This window comes from Oncorhynchus clarkii, chromosome 3 (genome assembly GCF_045791955.1).
Source record: "Oncorhynchus clarkii lewisi isolate Uvic-CL-2024 chromosome 3, UVic_Ocla_1.0, whole genome shotgun sequence".
NCBI classification, from domain to species: Eukaryota; Metazoa; Chordata; class Actinopteri; order Salmoniformes; family Salmonidae; genus Oncorhynchus; species Oncorhynchus clarkii.
The window spans coordinates 62,290,784-62,310,671 of NC_092149.1; the positions used below are offsets into that span (position 1 = coordinate 62,290,784).

At 42.5% G+C, this 19,888-nt stretch overlaps 1 protein-coding gene and 1 pseudogene across 2 annotated transcripts in view; one reads left to right on the top strand and one right to left on the bottom strand.

Annotated features, from left to right (window-relative positions):
• Nucleotides 1–9,215: 9,215 nt before the first annotated feature.
• The window catches only part of LOC139400952 (solute carrier family 15 member 2-like), a 41,339-nt gene continuing 30,666 nt past the window's right edge, over nucleotides 9,216–19,888 (bottom strand). The window contains exons 20-24 of one of the 2 annotated variants that reach the window (XM_071145487.1): nucleotides 19,568–19,664; nucleotides 19,175–19,318; nucleotides 18,668–18,772; nucleotides 18,198–18,387; nucleotides 9,216–9,454 (exon numbers count right to left, since the gene is read on the bottom strand). In XM_071145487.1, the coding sequence (XP_071001588.1) occupies nucleotides 9,417–9,454; nucleotides 18,198–18,387; nucleotides 18,668–18,772; nucleotides 19,175–19,318; nucleotides 19,568–19,664 (574 nt within the window). In that variant the 3' untranslated portion in view covers nucleotides 9,216–9,416. Of the gene's footprint in view, nucleotides 9,455–17,290; nucleotides 18,388–18,667; nucleotides 18,773–19,174; nucleotides 19,319–19,567; nucleotides 19,665–19,888 lie in introns of those variants that run through there. The other variant, XM_071145486.1, reaches the window with a different exon arrangement.
• On the top strand, nucleotides 9,885–15,556 carry LOC139405560 (HSPB1-associated protein 1 homolog; annotated as a pseudogene).

Sequence of the window (19,888 nt, forward strand, 5' to 3'; positions counted from 1 at the left end):
ACTAGGGACTTTTCATTGCATTATGTTTGTGATCAATATAACCTATACCATGTGTGTGTGTTTTTGTAATTCTGTGTGATTGTTTAGTTAGTTAGTAAATAAATAATTAAGCCAATTTGTGTATCGCTGATTCATCACTTAGGCTAGGGTTTGTGCTGATATCCATGACTGGTATGATATGATATTGATGTGTTCTTGAGTTAATTCGGGAAACGGTAACTCATTAAAAAAACTTTTCTCGTGGTGCTCCAAATTTCTAGTGAATTAATTGTTACATGATTAATTTAATCAAGTAATAATTAAACGTAGGAGGTAATTATTCGATGAATAGCAGTCATCACATTAATGATAGTCACGTCACGACACCAGTTATTTCAGAGGCTGTATGTATTAAGTGTCTCACATTAGGAGTGCTGATTTAGGATCAGTTTTGCCAAGTTAGACAAGTGCCTGTAGGAGCTATGGGTTGTGTCTGGACTGGGCCAACTTTGCATTACCTCACCCAGCCTGCTGCACTAAAACTTCAGGCATTGTCAGGAAGATATTTTACGCCACCATTCTTCATAATTTATGTGCAGTCAGCCATTGAGCTCTGTGCATCTTGCATGGCTATGTTGCCTCTTTGGCTCCAAAGACCTTGTTGTTTACTGTTATAATTACTGAACAATTTGTAGGCCTATGTTTAGTTTAGTTGTGATACATTGTGCTTTCCCAATGTTCTCAAGCCATTGTCTTTATCATCACTTGGCACTTTATCATCACTTTTTGGCTGCAGAATTACCAACTTCAAGCTTCCTCCAGTTGCTTTTGCAGTTTGATGTGGTCTAAAATAAAGCTCCAGTAAATTGTTTGTACATTTGGTAGTGTAAATATTGGCTTTGGTATCTGCCAGCCTTCAGAATGTCAAAAATATTTTTAAAGGTACATATTTTGTGACAGCAGACCGAAGGTATAATTTAACATGGTTAATTATAAATGTCATCACCCACCCTTGATCCGACTGACACATTGTTCAAGCAGAATAAATCAAATGGAGACGCCAGTAGGCTAATCAGCCGGTTACGGACTCCTTTTCAGCCGGCTACATTTTCCACTTCACATTTACTAGGCTACTTTTCATTTTCATTTAAAAGATTCAATTTGCAAGTCCGTCGAGACCTCTCCCACTAGAATGAACAATATGCATCTTCTAACGATCTATTGATAGGATAGGCGCCTGTCAGTCACAAAGTGAGCGATGACAGGGAAATGTGCCAGAGAGGAAGAGGCAAAGTGAGAGGTTTCACCCTCGCCAAAATCTGTCCAAAATAAGCCCAAAGCATTTCTATGGGCTTATTTTGGACCTAAGCTTGTCGCCTGCCTTACCGCCTTTGGGACAACGATTCACATTGTTAGGTAGAAGACATGAGCATCTCGTCATTATATACAATGCATCCGGACCCCTTCACTTTTTCCACATTTTGTTATGTTACAGCCTTATTCTAAAATGGATTATATAAAAATAAATCCTCATCAATCTACACACAATAACCCATAACAAAGAAGCGAAAACAGGTTTTTAGAAGTTTTTGCAAATGTACTAAAAATAAAAAACGTAAATACCTTATCAGACCCTTTGCTATGAGACTTGAAATTGAGCTCGGGTGCATCCTGTTTCCATTGATCAACCTTGAGATGTTTCTACAACTTGATTGGAGTCCACTGTGGTAAATTCAATTGATTGGACATAATTTGGAAAGGTCCCACAGTTGACAGTGCATGTCAGAGCAAAAACCAAGCCATGAGGTCAAAGGAATTGTCCACAGAGCTTCGAGACAAGATTGTGTCGAGGCACCGATCTGGGAAAGGGTACCAAACATTTATGCAGCATTGAAGGTCCCCAAGAACACAGTGGCCTCCAACATTCTTAAATGGAAGAAGCTTGGAATGACCAAGACTCTTCCTAGAGCTAGCCGCCCGGCCAAACTGAGCAATCAGGGTAGAAGGATCTTGGTCAGAGTGGTCACTCTGACAAAGCTCCAGAGTTCCTCTGTGGAGATGGGAGAACCTTCCAGAAGGACAACCATCTCTGCAGCACTCTACCCATCAGGCCTGTATGGTAGAGTGACCAGATGGAAGCCACTCCTCAGTAAAAGGCACAAGACAGCCCGCTTGGAGTTTCCCAAAAGGCACCTAAAGGACTCTCAGACCATGAGCAACAAGATTCTCTGGATTGAACACTTTGGCCTGAATGCCAAGAATCACGTCTGGAGGAAACCAGGCACCACTCATCACCTGGCCAATACCATCCCTATGGTGAAGCATGGTGGTGGCAGCATCATGCTGTGTGGATGTTTTTCAGCAGCATGGACTGGGAGACTAGTCAGGATTGAGGGAAAGATGAATGGAGCAAATTGCACAGAGATCCGCGCTCAGGACCTCAGACTTGGGCGAAGGTTCACTTTCCAACAAGACAATGACCCTAAGCACACAGCCAAGAAAACACAGGAGTGGCTTCGGGACAAGTCTCTGAATGTCCTTGAATGGACCAGCCAGAGTCCGGACTTGAACCCGATCTAACATCTCTGGAGAGACCTCAAAATAGCTGTGCAGCGACGCTTCTCATCCAACCTGACAGAGCTTGAGAGGATCTGCAGAAAAGAATGGGAGAAATACAAGTGTGCCAAGCTTGTAGCGTCATACTCAAGACTGTTGTAATCGCAGTCAAAGCTGCTTCATCAAAGTACTGAGTAAAGGGTCTGAATAATTATGTAAATGTGATATTTCAGTTATATTTTTAAAATACATTTTCAAAAATTCATAAAAAACAGTTTTTGCTTTGTCATTATGGGGTATTGTGTGTAGATTGATGAGGGGAAAAAATGTTGAATCCATTTTAGAATAAGGTTGTAACGTAACAAAATGAGTAGAAAGTGAAGGGGTCTGAATACTTTCCGAATGCACCGTACAGATCTCTGGTGCAGTCAAATTTCTTTACACTGAGGAGGGAGAGAGCGCGATGCTTGTGAATGTTAATGTCCCATGTTGACTAATGTAAGTTGTAACAATGAGTCGAAATCCAGGATTTAGCCTAATTATTGTTTTCTGACACATTCATTTATTTTCTTTTGCGTGTTTCACATAGCCAGCACGCATAGTAGGCTATTTAGGCCACTGTGTGTTGATTGACAACTAAACAGCAAGTGTTGACAAGTTCATAAAAGGTATCAAACTGACTGAATAAAGTTGATCTCCTCTTCCCTTTGTTATTCATAAATCATGCAACGTGGTTATATGTCCATGGTATCGCATCAGGACACGTAAACCAAAAGTTTTCCCAGGATGTTGGGTCTTGCCAGACAGTAGCTATGTTTCTGTTAACTTGTCCAGGGATTGTTGGTCGACATTTAGAAAGTTTTCATAGAAAATAGGTGTGACAATTGCCTACTTGGGTGCGTTTCCATTTAACTATTTTGTGTCGATAAAAACAGTAATGACGTCACATAAAGACAAAGTTTTCGCAAAAAACACAACTTTTTCCATGACCCATTTAGTCAAATTGTGCATTAATAAATTCGAGACAGCCTGTATACCCTGCACCAGTAATGTAAAGTACTTAAGTAAAAATACTTGAAAGTCCTACTTAAGTAGTTTTTTGGGGTATCTGTACATTACTATTTATATTTTTGACAACTTTATATTTTTACTTTTGCGTAAACTTTGTCTTTATGTGACGTCATTACTGTTTTCCCTGGACACACAAAAGTACTTGTTACATTTTGAATGCTTAGCAGGACAGGAAAATGGTCTAATTCACACAATTATCAAGAGAAAATCCCTGGTCACCCCTACTGCCTCTGATGTGGCAGACTCACTAAATACTAAATGCTTCATTTGTAAATTATGTCTGAGGGTAGGGGCATGCCCCTGGCTCTCTGTAAAAAAAACACATGGAAATGGTGCGGTCTGGTTTGATTAATATTAGGCATTTAAAATTATTTATACTTTTACTTTTAATACTTCAGTATAGCAATTACATTTCCTTTTGATACTGAAGTATATTTAAAACCAAATACTTTTAGACTTTTACTCAAGTAGGATTTTACAGGGTGACTTTCACTTTTACAAGTATGACAATTGGGTACTTTTTCCACCACTGCCCTACACATGCAACATTTTGGCAATTCATATCTTGCAGTACAACTCTAAATAAGACTTTAATCTCAAGAGAATATGGGTTAAATGTTTAATCTTCTTTTACTTAGAATATAATATATTTACATTGAATTAATACATTATCAATAATACAATTGTAAATTCATGTCTTTCTACACAATACCACAACACATTTTTACAATCTGGGAGGTGAACTTGAAAAGGTATTCAATCATTTCACTATGTATTTCAGATGGAATCAAGGCATTAGAATGTACCAGAGGCCACCAAAATAGAGATTGTCCTGTAAAACTTTTTGAACTCAGGGTGGCAATTCAGTTCAAAAGGCTTTATCAGCATGGGAAACACATGTTCTCTCCCTCTCCCTTTCGATCTTTTCATTGTCAAGCACTTATTTTTGAGCTCAGTGCTCATATGTAGAGGCCAGACTTGAGGAGTATCAGTCCTGGACAGAGGGTCAGACAGACTGGTGCAGATGTTGGGTGTTTTCTGACTACCACCTCTCAGAGTACTGGGCCTAAGCAGACTGCAAGTACATGGCACTGCTGCTCCAAGACAAGACATGTTTGAGGTAAACTACTCTCTATTTCAGATGTACACACCCTCCTCAATCAATCTCATGATGCTACACAGTCATATATATCTTATATAATCAAGGAACTGAAAAACATAATTAAGAATTATTAGTCTTTTCAGCACTGACAGAATGTTGAGAAGGATTACATGTTGTCACTCTGCAATTTGTCTGCCTGTGATTTCTTACTTTTTGTATGCTATTTCTGTCCTCAATCACTAACTTTCTGTTTGCAGGTTGCCAGGTGTGATGAGTAACTTGTAGGGTTAGTTCTATGGAATGTTCAAGTGGTTCTGTCACAATCAAAAGCCTGTCCCTTGAATCAGTCTGCTGAATTAAAGCCATTTTGGTTAACACATGGGCTGCTCTGATCTGTTATATTCAATGCACAGACACAACTATATGGGATTTTTCCTCAGTCCATTCAGGTCAAGAGATGTATTTGAAATTCCATTCTTTAATAAAGTTGTTCTCAGAGAAAATAATGGACGATTATCAATTTGTGCCGTGATTTTTTATTTATTCATCAATTGAATTTAAATGAAATTGAGTCCAGTTCTGACAGTATCACACCAACATGTAAATGTAAAACAGATGCATGGGTATCTTTAATGAATTCCTTTGCCCCATCAGCGATCCTGGAGAAGCTAACTAGCCTAAGCCTAAATTGATACAGACACGTACAAATCAAAAGTGACAACTTTAGCAATCAGCAGACATTCTCTCTCTTTTTGATGATATCCTGTCGTGATAGGACAGACATTTTCAGTGGAACTTTTCAATGGCAGCCCTTTTCCTTTTGAGTCCTCGGGCAGTCAAGGCCTTGAACGTCCACTCTAGTTCGAGCTGGCCTCCATTAATTAATTTTCCTTTAATGATAATAGATGCTTAAGGGGTGGCCTGCATTTTTTCACAGGTCTGACTAAATTCATGCCTTAAAGACAGGCAGTCAGATGCCTTTTTAAATGATGAATAGCACCATTTAAAAGTTGCTGAAAGCCAAGATTGTGAAGTCTATCATTTACAGTTGCCTGAACATGGTAATGGTTTCATTATCCAGGGTGCTGGGCAGAAACTCCACTTTTTTTTGTTGCTTTTTAACAGGAAATGATTGACAGCCCAAATGGTTTGACAAAGAGCCTACAGACAACAAACATCTTGTTTCCTCTAGAGAGTGTCTGTCCCAATTGGCATCCTATTCCTACATAGTGCACTACTTTTGACCAGGGCCCATAGGGGTCTGGTGAAAAGTAGTACAATATATAGGGCATAAGGTGTCATTTGGGGTACAACCTTTGTTGACAGTCATTGCACTGCCTATTAAGCAACCGATGAGATGGTGAATGGGCATGCATTTTCACCTGTGTCTAGTGACAATGGAGGTTTCCCTCGGGATGTATTGCTGCCATACCGTAATATTGAAACTGATCATGGCACATTGACATATTTGTTCCATGAATATGAATTGTTTTCTTTATAATGACATATTTAAAATGTTAGATGAGATTATTTAAATAGATGACCGCATAAATTGATATGAGATTATAGCAACCATGAATATACAGTATGATTGATAATTACAGTGTTAGTAATTGGAACTGTATTGTGTGCATTACAGGACGTGGTGTGGTCTCAGTTTGAGTTCCTGGGTTGTAGTGGGAGAGACAGCACATTGTGGATTGGTACAGAAGGTGCCAATACTCTCTGCCACCTGAACTCCTATGGGTAGAACCTGGTACTACAGGTGCAAGGAAGGTAATTGTACAGAACTGGGTAGTGTTCAGTAGGCACAAAACAAGAAAAATAAAAACTGAAATGGAGAAGGACTACCTGGATATGTCCAATAAGAAGCGCCTTTTGTTTTCTGTTGCTAATTGTTTTGCTTCAATGAGCCCTAATGAACAAAACATATCTCACTGGCAAGTGGTAGTAGTGCACACAGACGATGGATGTTTCCCTTCACAGAGGGAATTGTACAATAAATTAGAATGAAACAATTTAACAGCATTATAGCTGAGAAGAAAGGAGTGGTACTGGAGTCAGACAATAGATACAGCAAATCAACAGAATGAGAACTGTCTGTAGGGCAAAGATCTACTCACCATTCATCCCTCTATCTCTGAGGAAAGAAGGTTTAGAAACTACTTTTGGAGGATGTAGAGGTGGCTGTTTTTATTTCCTGGGAGGGGAGTGGGGTGAGAGTCAGGAGGGAAGTGGGGTGAGGGGCTGAGAGGAGGGAGGTGAGGGGCTGAGAAGAGGGTAGGGAGACAGAGGGAAAGGGGATGAAACTCACTTGTGGAGATCATCAGATGGGTTCTCTGGTCCCTGAAAGAGAAAGTCATTCATCGAGGTCTCATGAGCGAGAGATGGGGGTATGAGGTGAGGCGCTTCAGAACAGAGATATTAGTTGTGTGGAGCACGGAGTCTGACAAAAGATACAAATATATTTGTGCATATTATCTTCTCACTGCTTTCACATTTGAAGATCACTAGTCTTGTTTCTTTAAATTGGCTGTTGAAACCTTTCACATTGATGTGATGACCTAACCAAAGAACTCACATTACATAATATTTCAATAAAGAGACATTATATTGAACTATAGCTTAAATTGAATGGCGATAGATTCCAGGTTTCCTCAACTACATAGAATAGAACCATTGTGGTTTCAAGTTTTATTTGTCACATGCTGAAGTACAGTAACATTCTTAACTTGCAATGAAGCATGCAATGGCTTTGGTGAAGATGGCTTTCCCTTTAAAATAAACTGAACCTAGATCAGCACTCCTACCCTGTTATATTTCAGGAAGCGTTAGCACCTGTTCCCCCCTGCAAACAAGCGGTCTGTACCCCAGCAGGATCCCCTATGAGGAGTCTAGTGTGACGTACTCCAGCCAGACCTCCAAAGGTTCCCCACAGACACACCAAGGCCCACAGCCTGGACAGGCCCTCTAGCCTGGACAGGTGCACACTGTGCCAGATCCTCCCTTGATCATGCTTTTTTTTTTTTTCAGGACCAGGCTTAATCTGTGTCGAGGGAGTCAGGAAGCAGGTGCAGAAGGTGAGTTTAATAATAAGAAACATGAAGATAATCAAAACAGGGGTAGCGTATTCAACATAAACCATACCAATACTGCCTGAAGACTGAGGCTACTGAAGGCTAAATAAAAGGGAAAGTAATCAGGGTGATGATGAAGTCCAGGTGTGCGCAATGATGGTTGCCAGGTGTGCGTAATGTGGGTTGCTAGGACCGGTGGTTAGTAGACTGGCGACGTCGAGTGCCGGAGCGGAAGTGACAGGAGTAGGCGTGACAGTACCCCCCCCCCCACTAGCCGCAGGATGACGCCAGGCCCATACCCTCCCAGTACACCAGGTACTGGAGCCAACCCCCACGACATCAGGAGTCCAGGAGGGACCTGACGGCAAAGGTGAGGCACCCATCGATGTCCAGGGGCGTCGCGGGGGGCGTCCACCGGGACCCATCAGCGCTCCTCTGGACCGTACCCTCCCAGTCCACCAGGTACTGGAGCCAACCCCCACGACGTCGGGAGTCCAGGAGGGACCTGACAGCAAAGGTGAGACTCCCATCGATGTCCAGGGGCGGGTAACCAGGAACCACCGGGTAGTTGTAATCTATAGGTTACCTCGTTGACCGGAGGACCTTAAGTTACAGGGCCCCATAAAACGGAGACTCAGTCTGCCGGCTCCACCTGCTCCTTCTGAACTACTCGTCTGCCGCAGAAGCGTCGGTCTGGCTTGGGGTCCATGGAGCCAGAGCTGGTTGATATCCCAGGACACACTGGAAGGGGGTCTGCCCGGTGGAGGAGTGGCACAGTGCATTCTGGGTGTACTCTATCCAGGGATGGAACAAGGCCAGCACCTAAGGAACCTCCCCAGCTCCTGGTTCATCCTCTCCACCTGCCCGGTGGACTGAGGCCGGTACCCAGAAGTGAGGCTGACGGTGACCCCCAGCTTCTCCATATGAAGGCTTTCCATACCCGTGACGTGAATTGGAGGCCACTATCGGAGACGATGTCCTCCGGAAGGCCATAGTGTCGGAAGACCTGCTGGAACTGTGCCTCAGCGACCTGGAGAGCAGTAGGGAGACCGAAGAGAGGGATAAAATGACAGGATTTAGAGAATCGTCTTATTCCACAGTCTGGAAGATGAGGGCGTACTCTGCAGTGATCTGGGCACCCTGACGGAGCAGTCGCTCACCTCCCGCTCTGCTCTCAGGTGGATGATCGCCATAAACAGAGCCATGAACCTCTCATAGGGACTCAGCTCCTCCTCTCCTAGAAGGCCGTAGCCCACTCCAAAGCCCGTCCGGTAAGCAGGGAAATGACCGCAGCAACCTTGGACCTCTCGGTGGTGGGGGCTCCTGTCTGATGATTGAAGTAGAGAGAGCACTAGAGTAGTAAGCCACGACATTCCGATAGAGTCGCGTCATTTGTCCGGTTGGGATACATACATACATACATACATACATACATACATACATACGGATCGGCTGGGGATCTGGCTCGCTGGGACGACTCGTGGTGGAGGATCATCCACTAGTTGGAGATGAATTCTCGCGGGTGGTGGGGAACGTGGAGGACCTGATCCATTACCGTACCCAGTTGAGCCAGCTGGTCATGGTGTTGGCGGAGTAGGTGTTCCTGTTCGTCGACCATCTGGGAGATATCCTTAACTTCTGCTGCTTCCATATCTTGAGAGGCAGTATTCTGTAACGTAAACACAGGGAGTCAGGAAGAAGGTGAGTTTAATAGAGTAATCAGGGTGATGATGAAGTTCAGGTGTGCGTAACGATGGGGAGCAGGTGTGTGCAATGATGGTTTCCATGTGTGCGTAATGTGGATTGCCAGGACCGGTGGTTAGTAGACCGGCCACGTTGAGTGCCAGAACAGGAGAGCGGGACAATGATATGTTTGTTTTATCGGTTAATAATTGAGTAATCGTGACAGAACAGAAGCTTTAATGTTAAACATTATTGACTCTCAAAAGGAGCATGTTTCTCTGCCTCAGCTCACAGCCTCTCTTCTGTTAGGATTCAGGATTGGTGACAAGGACTTTGGTTTATAAATCCAATTAAGACCTAGCAATAATCTATAACATTGGCTGCTGAGGATTGTTCTGGCAGAGCAGAGATTCATTATGGATGAAGAGGACAGGTATGCTACATGAAAGTAAGATTGTAACATCAGCCACCCAGACTTCTAGGAGTTCCAAATAGCACGCTATTCCCTATATAATCCACTTATATTGACCAGATTCACCAATTCAGACGCAGCAGCCCTAGTCAATGGAATATTAATCATTGGAAGGTTCAGCCTTACTCAACCCCACATTGCTGCTGCACAGTATGAGATCTGAGTGAGCTTGCAGGTCAAAGATGTTTAAATAATTTAAATTCTCTTTGTCTCATTATTCATACTTTGGTTTGTGACCACTGGCCTTTTCCTGTCTTGATACTGACTCTAGAAGCTAATTAGGAGAGGGGTTGTGTTGTCTTTTGTCTCTGTGATACCCACCACTCTTTCACCCTTCAGATTCCAGCAGCATAAGCCAGCACATCCACACGCTCTCTTTGAGTCAAGACAGTGGCAAAGCAATGAGTGTCTGTCCCACTTCCTATCTCTGGGAAACTAAGTGCTCCTGCAGAATACTAATGAAGTTAGTCACAAGTGCTACCACTAAGAAACAAAACAGTGGGGGCTGTTCAATTGGTTTATAAGTTAAACCTATAACCTATTATGTGGGTACATGACACCTAGTTTAAAGGGAACTTCAAAGAATTAGGTCTTTAGAGGTTATACACTTATAACAGATGTCTGTTTTCCATGTCTGTGGGGTTGAACTAGGACGTATCGTCTATTGTGTCAAGACTAAGCCCAGTTACCCCCTAGAATAAAACACTTATCACTGTGATTTATTGAAATATTGTTAAGTCTGTCCAAATCAAACATAGCACGCAGCAGACTTCTCTCTAGGCTGAATGAATTAAGACTGCAGTGGAACCAGAGGATCAATATGGCCTGGTCACTTGAATAAAGACCAGAGCCACATTATGAATTGGACAGAAGCCTCTTAGAGGGAGTGGAGGGAGGTCACAAGCTGCCATCTAGTGGCTAGTGTCCCCACTGTGTTGAACCAGTCTCAAATTTCTGTTTCATATGTCACGAACCGGCTCGAAGCCCGTAACAAAAAAAAGACTTGGAGATAAGGAATAACAAAAATATATTTAACTGAGGCAACCTATATACAAATAAAACCGGGGACCAACAAGGACCCCGGAACACCACACCAATCACACAAACAACAAAATACTGCCCTGGATCCTAGTCCCACTGCCCCAGCCAACCTCGTCCTCCCCAGACCTCAGCAACCTTTGGCAACAGGAAGCAACCTTTAAGAGGAAAGAAGAAAACGAGGCCAGAAGGGAACAGACAGGAGCAACAGAACAGGACAATACCAAACAAAATAAACAACGGTCAGTCATGTAGACATTCAGGAACAGGGCGCACGAGACCACGTCAGCAACAAGTTCCAACGAAAAGAACGTCTCAGGGTCCTTCCATAAAATTTTGGCAACAACCATAAAAGTTTACAACAATATCAAATGAGTCCAGGCACAACCAAGAGCGACCCCTAGGTAAATCTGGGTCACCTTCCCAGAGCAAACTCTCCCTGAGAGCTTTCCTTCCCTAACCAACTCTAGCAGCTCTTGTTGCAATTTGATTTTAGTACGCTCCAAATCCTGTTTAAATGCCAATTCCTTTTCATACTTTACACGATCATGCTCTAGCTTAACACAATCATGCTCTAGTCGTAACAGAAGCAGTTCTTTTTGGAGTTCAAAAGACTACTAGGGCTAACAGATGGAGCGGCGATTGAAATGGGGAGACGGCGAGTCCTCGGCAGAGGCTGCCCCAGTGGGACCTTCAAGAATACCACTTTGCATCAGATTGAATGGAAATGTTACGTTTATCACTAATTTCAACCTGGTAGTGATCAGCGATCTGCAACAGATGCTCTTTAGTACATATTTGAACAGTTCCTCTGATGGAAAGCGAATGAACTTGTCTACATTAGACACCATAGTCACAAGTAAATACAACATGATTCTCTTCCCTCTGCTGAGCACACCAGACCACAAGAGAAATGCCAATCACACTGGGCACCACAGAAGACAGATGAGATATATGGAGCTTCTCCAAATCCTACAATAACTCAACCCAAGTCTTTGTGCGGATTCATGGTGGGTAATGACACACTGTACCCCACTGTTAAGAGAAAAACCCCACCAGCACACTGGCAGATTCCCCCCAAGCCACAGATGTGCCACCGAGACAACTGCTGAGTCCACACAAAAAAATCAAAATAACCATGCCCAACCTATTCCAAAATGAAACACATCGCTAAGCCTAACAGGGGAAAAAAAGAAAGGCTATAGCTCCAGGTAACAAATGGCACTACCCTACCTATTTCTCCCACTGAGGTACACTGCAGATTGTATTCACCTCAGACCGTCCCAACAGTGAGTAGAGCAAGAGTTTCCAGCCTGGGCAGGGGCCTGGAAACTAACCAATGTACTCTCCAACGCAGCACACAATCAACTATCCACCGCAGTGGTAAGTTTACCAAACAAAAAGGCAACCAACACAGCACCAAACATTACAACTCAAAAAATCTGTAACAAAATATGCAAACAAAGCACCTACAGAGGTTTCCAACATTAACTCCACATTTTCTACCAAACAATACACATACCAGTTAGCCTAATGACACTAGTATTAGTCCTTCATAATGCCAGAAAGTGCAATACACCAAAATGTCTAGGAACCAACTTTATGATCCTGGATGACTCACACCACAAAGCCAAAATCATAACTTCAAAATCCCAGCTGACTCGCACCACAACACGAGAAACATACCTTCAAAACCCCAGATGAGCCCCCACTTGTCACGAACCAGCTCAAAGCCCTTAACAAAAAAGGGAGACAACATGGAGATATGGAATAACAAAGATATATTTATTAAGTGAGGTAACCTATATACAAATAAACAATGGTGTTTAGTCAGTAGTGTAAGTGAGTGGTTGCATGTATAGATGTGATAATGAGGCGCGTTGAACGATGCCAACACAAACAACCCAGCCACAACAAACTCAAACAGCATGTCTGCATGGAGAGAGTCTCCTCAATGAATGGGGAAGAGGTCTATTTATCCCGGGACACACCCATGCCCAGCTCCGCCCAACGACATCCTAATAAGGAAAACAAGAGCAAAGAGAAATAATTTGGCAGACAGAGGGGGAGGGTCATCACACAGAGCACTCAGCATTCTAATCTTTACAGTCCTTGACTCCTTCAGCTCTACTACTTATTGACTGGCTATGCTCTGCTCTCTGACCCCTGGACTGTGGTCTGTGGTGCTAGAAGACAATTCCAGACATTTTTGGCTCCTTCAGTACTCCTACTAAGAAATACATTCCTTATCCATATTCCTACCTATCACATTGTGTTTCTTCTGACATCTGACCCTGTTGCCCTCCTACTGCAATAGGTGCTATTTGTTCCCAGACACTGGGGGCACCATGTGGAGTCTGTCGACCCTGTTAACGTCTCCATCAACTCCTGGATTGAGTTGGTAAGTACAGTAAAGTCACCTCATATGCTTCAGAGGAAATTAAACGTTTCAGAGGGCCATATTTACAGCTTGATGTGGTTTTCCCACCACAAGCTACCCCTACCGCCCATAGGGCCCTGGTCAAAAGTAGTGCACTATATAGGGAATAGGGTGTCATTTGGGATGCAGCCTCACGAGGGATGGATGTGACGGGTATTGAGATTCCCTGATGATGACTGTGGGTTTTTGAGTAATGAACAGGCCTCAGAGTAAAGCTATGGCTGTCATAATGATTTGTGGGTGTGCATGTAAAAGAGTGGTGCACTGCATAACACATTGATATATCTAGATGAGAGGAATGTGTATTCAGGTAGTGTGTCACCTCTGGCGCCTCCTGATAACTGGCTCTGAGACAACGTCACAGACACAATCAATTATGCCTGCTGCACATAATGTCTTTATCAGCGACTTCTTTCCCATGATAGGAGTTTTTCTTTCTTCTTCCGGATCTGATACAGGAAGTTGATGATGAGGCAAGAGTAGGCGAGGCCCTCGCCAAAGCCATTGTCTGTGCTCTGAGGACGACACTTAGTAACGACAATGATGATGACTGGCTCAATACCACGAAGGTACAGTCTCCTGACCCTTGATCCCAGATCTGTTTGTGCTGTCTTTTTATTTGTTTTTTTAAATTGCACCTTTATTTAACCAGGTAGGCTAGTTGAGAACAAGTTCTCATTTACAACTGCGACCTGGCCAAGATAAAGCAAAGCAGTGTGACACAAACAACAACACAGAGATACACATGGAATAAACAAACATACAGTCAATAATACAATAGGGAAAAGTCTATATACAGTTGAATATATACCAATTGTCATTGACAATGACCATAGGACTTGTGAAGACGGCATAAACAGATCTTGGACCAGGTTACCTTGACCCCGACTTATCATCTTCACACTCTACTGTATGTCAAAATATTGACAGTTCAGTTGGCACTTGTCACAAGCCACGACGAACCCTCTGTACCTTGCCGAATCTGATGGTACATTTGTCATGCACACTCAGGGTCATTCTCAGTGCAGTCCGACCATTTGTTGTCCTTATAAGAACATAGATCACAGGGAGGAATTTGTCCCATTTCGCTGAGGTCCAGGGAAAGACAAAAGTCCCAGGAATGCAGCATAGAACAACAGAGAGGAGATGACTGAATTCCAACCCACCCATATTGACAAATCTGTCTAGCTCCAATTAGCATTCAAGCATTTGAGTTGTTGACTGACCTTATGCTAGAGATTGCCTAGCCTAAAACGTGTTTTTTTAGGTAAGAAATTAAGAGCTCGAAAGAGGGTACAGAACAAAGGATTACGTGTGTGAGACTAGTTAAGAGACAGAGACCATGTAAACATACAGTACTGACCATAGTCCCTGAGGTATGTCAACCCTGAGTAAGGTGGATAGTGCCAAAACATTGATTATTTTGGTTTCGACTATCTTTATTTGTCTGAAGGAGGGGTTGGTGGTACTGATGTGAACATGCAGTACCTGAAGCTGGCTGTGGGGGCCTGAATAGAGAAGAGAGGGACAACAAGTCACAGTGACTAACAGATCCAGGATACCCCAGCAGTTGGGCCATCCAGGGACCCGTATAGGGGCATATCGTGACTCCAAGGGCCAAGCTTAGAACACTAGCCCTTCATCACCACAGCAGAGGACTCCTACTCACCCTCCTCTTCCTTACAATCTACTGTACCCTTCGGCCCCCACCTCATCCCTGTGACCTGGAACCAGAATGGCAAATAGAAAACTACAGAGCAGAACCCCAAAGAGAAAGACGGACCATCAACATCCAAAGACTGTGACATAGTCAGGCCTAGCAGACCTGGTTGTGGGAGTAGAGCCCACACCAGCATGGAGGGGAGACATGTCCAATCGCCAGTTCAGCCTCAGACCCTCTAGTGTTACCAGAGCCAGGATACAGAGATATAGGAAGGCCACCACCTGGGGACAGATACGAGGTCAGACACTGCCCCATATCCATCATCACCAACGACCTACTGCAGTGCCTGGTTCACCCTGAGGTCATCACTAGAGTCACTGAACTACTGATGGAGAAACAGTCAGATCATGGACAGTCCCAACATAGCCTCATAGTCTGCATTACAATGTTCATACTAGCATACTACTTAGAATGAATGCCATACTACATTACTTCATACTAAGTGGCAAGCTAATATATGGATATTGCAGCAGAGTCTAACACTCACAGAAGAAGTAGATTGACTGTTAAAAGAGTAGTTAACTATTTTACAACTTGATGTTAGATGGTTAATTGCCTGGAAAGTAGTCTATGGGCCAGGAGAAACTGTAATCTATGGTTCAGTTCTCTTTAAACATCCACTACAAACTTCAGCTAACTTTAGCCACCACAAGCTAACAATCAATGGAAGTGATGGGGCATGTGAGCATGTTTTTTTCAATGGCCAAATCACCTTTAACATAAAACTAAATGCGGAGTTGATTTTAATTGATTTCAGGGGATTTTGACTTTTTACATGCTCTCTCTTCCATTGATTGTTAGCTTGTGGTGGCTAAGGTTAGCTGGCATTTGTTGTGGCTGTTTAGAGAAAAACTATAATTCAGGGTTCAGTTATCTTGGCCCATCGACTAATTCATGGGTTAAGAAACATCTAATATCAAGTTTAAAATAGTGAACTACTCCTTTAATTAAGTTCCCTCAATTGTTAAAAGGCATGAAAACAGGTCAGGAAGTAATCTGTAAGTATATTGTTTTGGACTTAGTTGAGTAACACTTGAAAAGCACCACAACACTCATCAAAGAAGTAGATCGTAAATAAGTTCCCTTAAGTGTTAAAAAGGGGGAAGTAGATCAGTAAGACAGTTGACTTGAGTAACTGAGGTAGTGAAGGTAGATCATAGTAGTAAAACCTCTGACAGTGGCTCTTTCGTCCTCTAATACTACTGCTGAGATTCTCTCTGTGGAGTTAGCAGTGTTTTAGAGATTTGGAAACCACGGAATGAACTTCTGTGCTCTGCAGGTGCCCACATGGGAAATCCTGCCTGGCTCATAGTTATTCCAGTGTCAGAGAAGGAAAAAGGAAAGAGATGCTCCTTCTTTTTCTACCCCCTTAGATATGGTTTATTGTAGTCTGTTATATGACTATTATAATCTTGGGGACTCAGTTCCATGAGGTCAAATCCAAGACAAGATTATTTCTTACATTCTTACCATGTTTTGTTGTCTTGTGCTATTAGTTTAATTCATTTAATTATATACACGCCAAGCAAATAGCACTCAAATAGCACTTAGAATTACTTTGTATGATCCTAATCTTTGCAATAATAGTGATATCTCTCAGACGTCGGCTACATTTTCTGCATTACATTCCCCAGCTGTTTACATCCCAAATGGCACCCTATTATCTATTTAGTGCACTACTTTTGACCAGAGCCCTATAGGTGCCATTTGGAACTCAGAGAGAATGGTAGAATGGCAGCCTGTTATGAAACCGTGATTAATGAAGGTTGTCTAAGGAGTGATGGATGTAATATGTCCATTACTAGGAAGTGGTGTGATTGCTTTCTGTCGGTAGTCATGGATCTGTGATAAGGGAAGGAAATCCCACGAGCCAAAGCCATGAATGAGTAAAGATTATAAATGTGCATACCGATTCCATCAACAGTGAGCTAGTCCTGCAAAGCCATAAGAGTAGTAAGCTTTCTAGTGACACCATCAGAAATAAAAGTATAAAATATTCAACTAGAGAAATGTACACCTTTTTATTTAGCATTTCATTTTTTTATTTACAGTAAAATTACAAGAAAATGTTTCTCAAGATTAGAAAATGTTATGCTGATGATTAGGAGCAGCATGTCTTCTCTAGAGTGTCTTGATACTTTTCCCTGACTCCATAGTTGTCCCCCACGATGAAATTGGGGAGGGGACTGTGGATTTGTCTCCATCCTTCCTTTTGTTCATACTTTAGTCACACACAATATCTCAGACACCACCGGGCCAATTCTGACGAAAATTGGGTGAATGATGCGTCTTGCCGCAGAGATCCGGCTTTTACAAAATTACACTGATTGGCCAAGGCGTGGAGCTATAGTAATTAACAGAAATTTGCTAGTCACACACAATATCTCAATTAGCCCAAGCTGGTGGCGCTGCATCATTTGTGCGGGACTACATGTTTACTGTTGTCTTTGTCATCTGTACTTTGGTTTAGTCAAGTATTACTGGACTTCAGTCTACTCCAGTTTTGTCTCAAGTAGCCAGTATGAAGAGGGACCATTTTTACAATGTTCTGTTATTGTGTTGTTTTTGGATAGGTTCCCTTTCATGTATCATTAACTGTAAGAGACAGTTGTGTTCCTTGTCTACTATGAACAACATTATAAACAGGAAGCTAACGTTTGTTTAATTATGTGCAGTACTGCAAAATTCTGTAAAATGTTATAAATTCACAAAAATTAAATTTATTTCGCCATAAAGTATTTCAACAATGTTGTTTTGTTCCTACTGGTCCTGGGTTTCACCTGTGGATTTTGAGGTGTCTAGGTTGGAGTGCTAACTCTGGTTAGTACATAAGATCACACAGACAGTGTGACAACAACAAACTACATACAGTAAGGCTCAGTCAAAATATACTCCAACAGCATTCACCAAATCGTAATGCTTTGCTTCGATTTACCAATGCATAAAAACATTCCACAATAGGGGCTTACAGGTCTATTGAGGGTGAAGTCGTAACACAGTACGTCAGTCACCAAGCTACATCTTAGTGCGCTTCTCTATTGGGTTCAAGTACATACTGTTGTCTGTCTGGTCCAGGTGGTATTTCTGGTTCTTTTTCATGTTGTCTTCATCGTCGTCATTGACTGTCTTGTCTGGGAACAGCTTGTCTAGCTCGTCAGGGTCTACGTAGGTGTAGAAGTAAGCCATGATGGAGAAGATGATGCAGACTGCCACCAGGAGGCCAGCGAACAGCAGGAACTCCATCCACTGGGAATTAGAAGTTCGACTCAACGTTAAACACATTTAACACAGGCCTATGTTGTTATTTGAAGGCCATATTTATTACCCTGGTGTACTCTACTTGAGAAAGGGACCCAGTTAGTAATGATGTTGTGATTGGTTGCCCTCTAGTGGACTACCACAGACATTTGGTTCTGTGTTTTTAACTGTTTTATGCAGTCTATGGGTTCAATGGTGCAATGACAAGATCTTCTAAACAGCACAGTGAAAACAAAAGCACTCTTCTACTACTGGGACTGAGACTTACCTGATCCAGACCTGCCCCCTCTGCGACGATCAGCACAATGACATTGCCAAAGGCTACAGTCAGCAGCCAGCCGGCCTGCAGCACTGACTTCATGTTAGCTGGGGCCTGTATTGAACATAGACCAAACTATTGTTTATCATTGGTGGGGAAAAGCAGGGACAGATCACACAGCTCTGGGGGATATTAACGATGATGCACACGTTCTTCACTCAAACATTATATTCTCTCCTTGTAAAGGCGGAATTCCAAATAATCAACCCATAACCTTGTAATCCCCCTATGCATTTCATGTAGATCTGAAAGGGTTCCGGTTGGTATAAGCAATATAGTTTTAGCTTCATCTTGCCCTCTGAAAGTCTAGGTAGAATTTTCATCATATTGGACACCCCAATTCTTTCAGATATTCAGAGGTACCTACAGTATGTAGGCATTTTAGGCTTATTATCAATACTCAACCAATAACCAATTACTAATCACTGCTGACCTGCGAGTAATACAACTACTGACCTGTGAGTAGGAGAACTCGAGGCCTGTGATGGAGAACATGACTTCTCCCGCTGTGATCAGGACGTATTGTGGAATCTGCCAGGCTATGTGGACATTGTTGGCCTTCACATCCTCCATTTTCTGGAGAATGATCTCTCCAGGGTCCTGGGAAAAAAAGTAAAGGAGGTTAGTACTGTATGCCAGTGCAGGCACTGAAAATGCTAACAATACCAAGGTTGTGGGTTCAATTATCGCAGGGATCACATACACTTACTAGATTAACTACCAGGTAGCTAGTACTGTGCTAGTCCAGGTATTTATAGTTATACTGGCTTCAGGCTGTAGCAGGAAACACATATAGTATCTACAGTATGGTATTTTGTGGTCTCATGTAAAGCCAGTGGTCTGACTCACTCCTTTGAGAATGACAGTGTACGAGGCTCCAAAGTCAAGCAGGCCCAGGGTGATGAGGAAATTCTGTGAGCCTGATGTACACTTATCATTTGTGTACCTGTGAGAGATGGGATAGGTGAAGGATTTAGAGAAGGCAGAGGTAAAAGTGATCTGTGGATACTGAGATATGATCTAGTATTGTATCTAATACTGATTTGTTAATATATCAATCAAATTTTCAATGTTAGAAAATTAGGAATATCAATTATAGGATATTCTGTCAGTGGACTGGGATGAGATACTTTAATATTTGTTAAGATGAACTGCAATGGAAAGGAAATA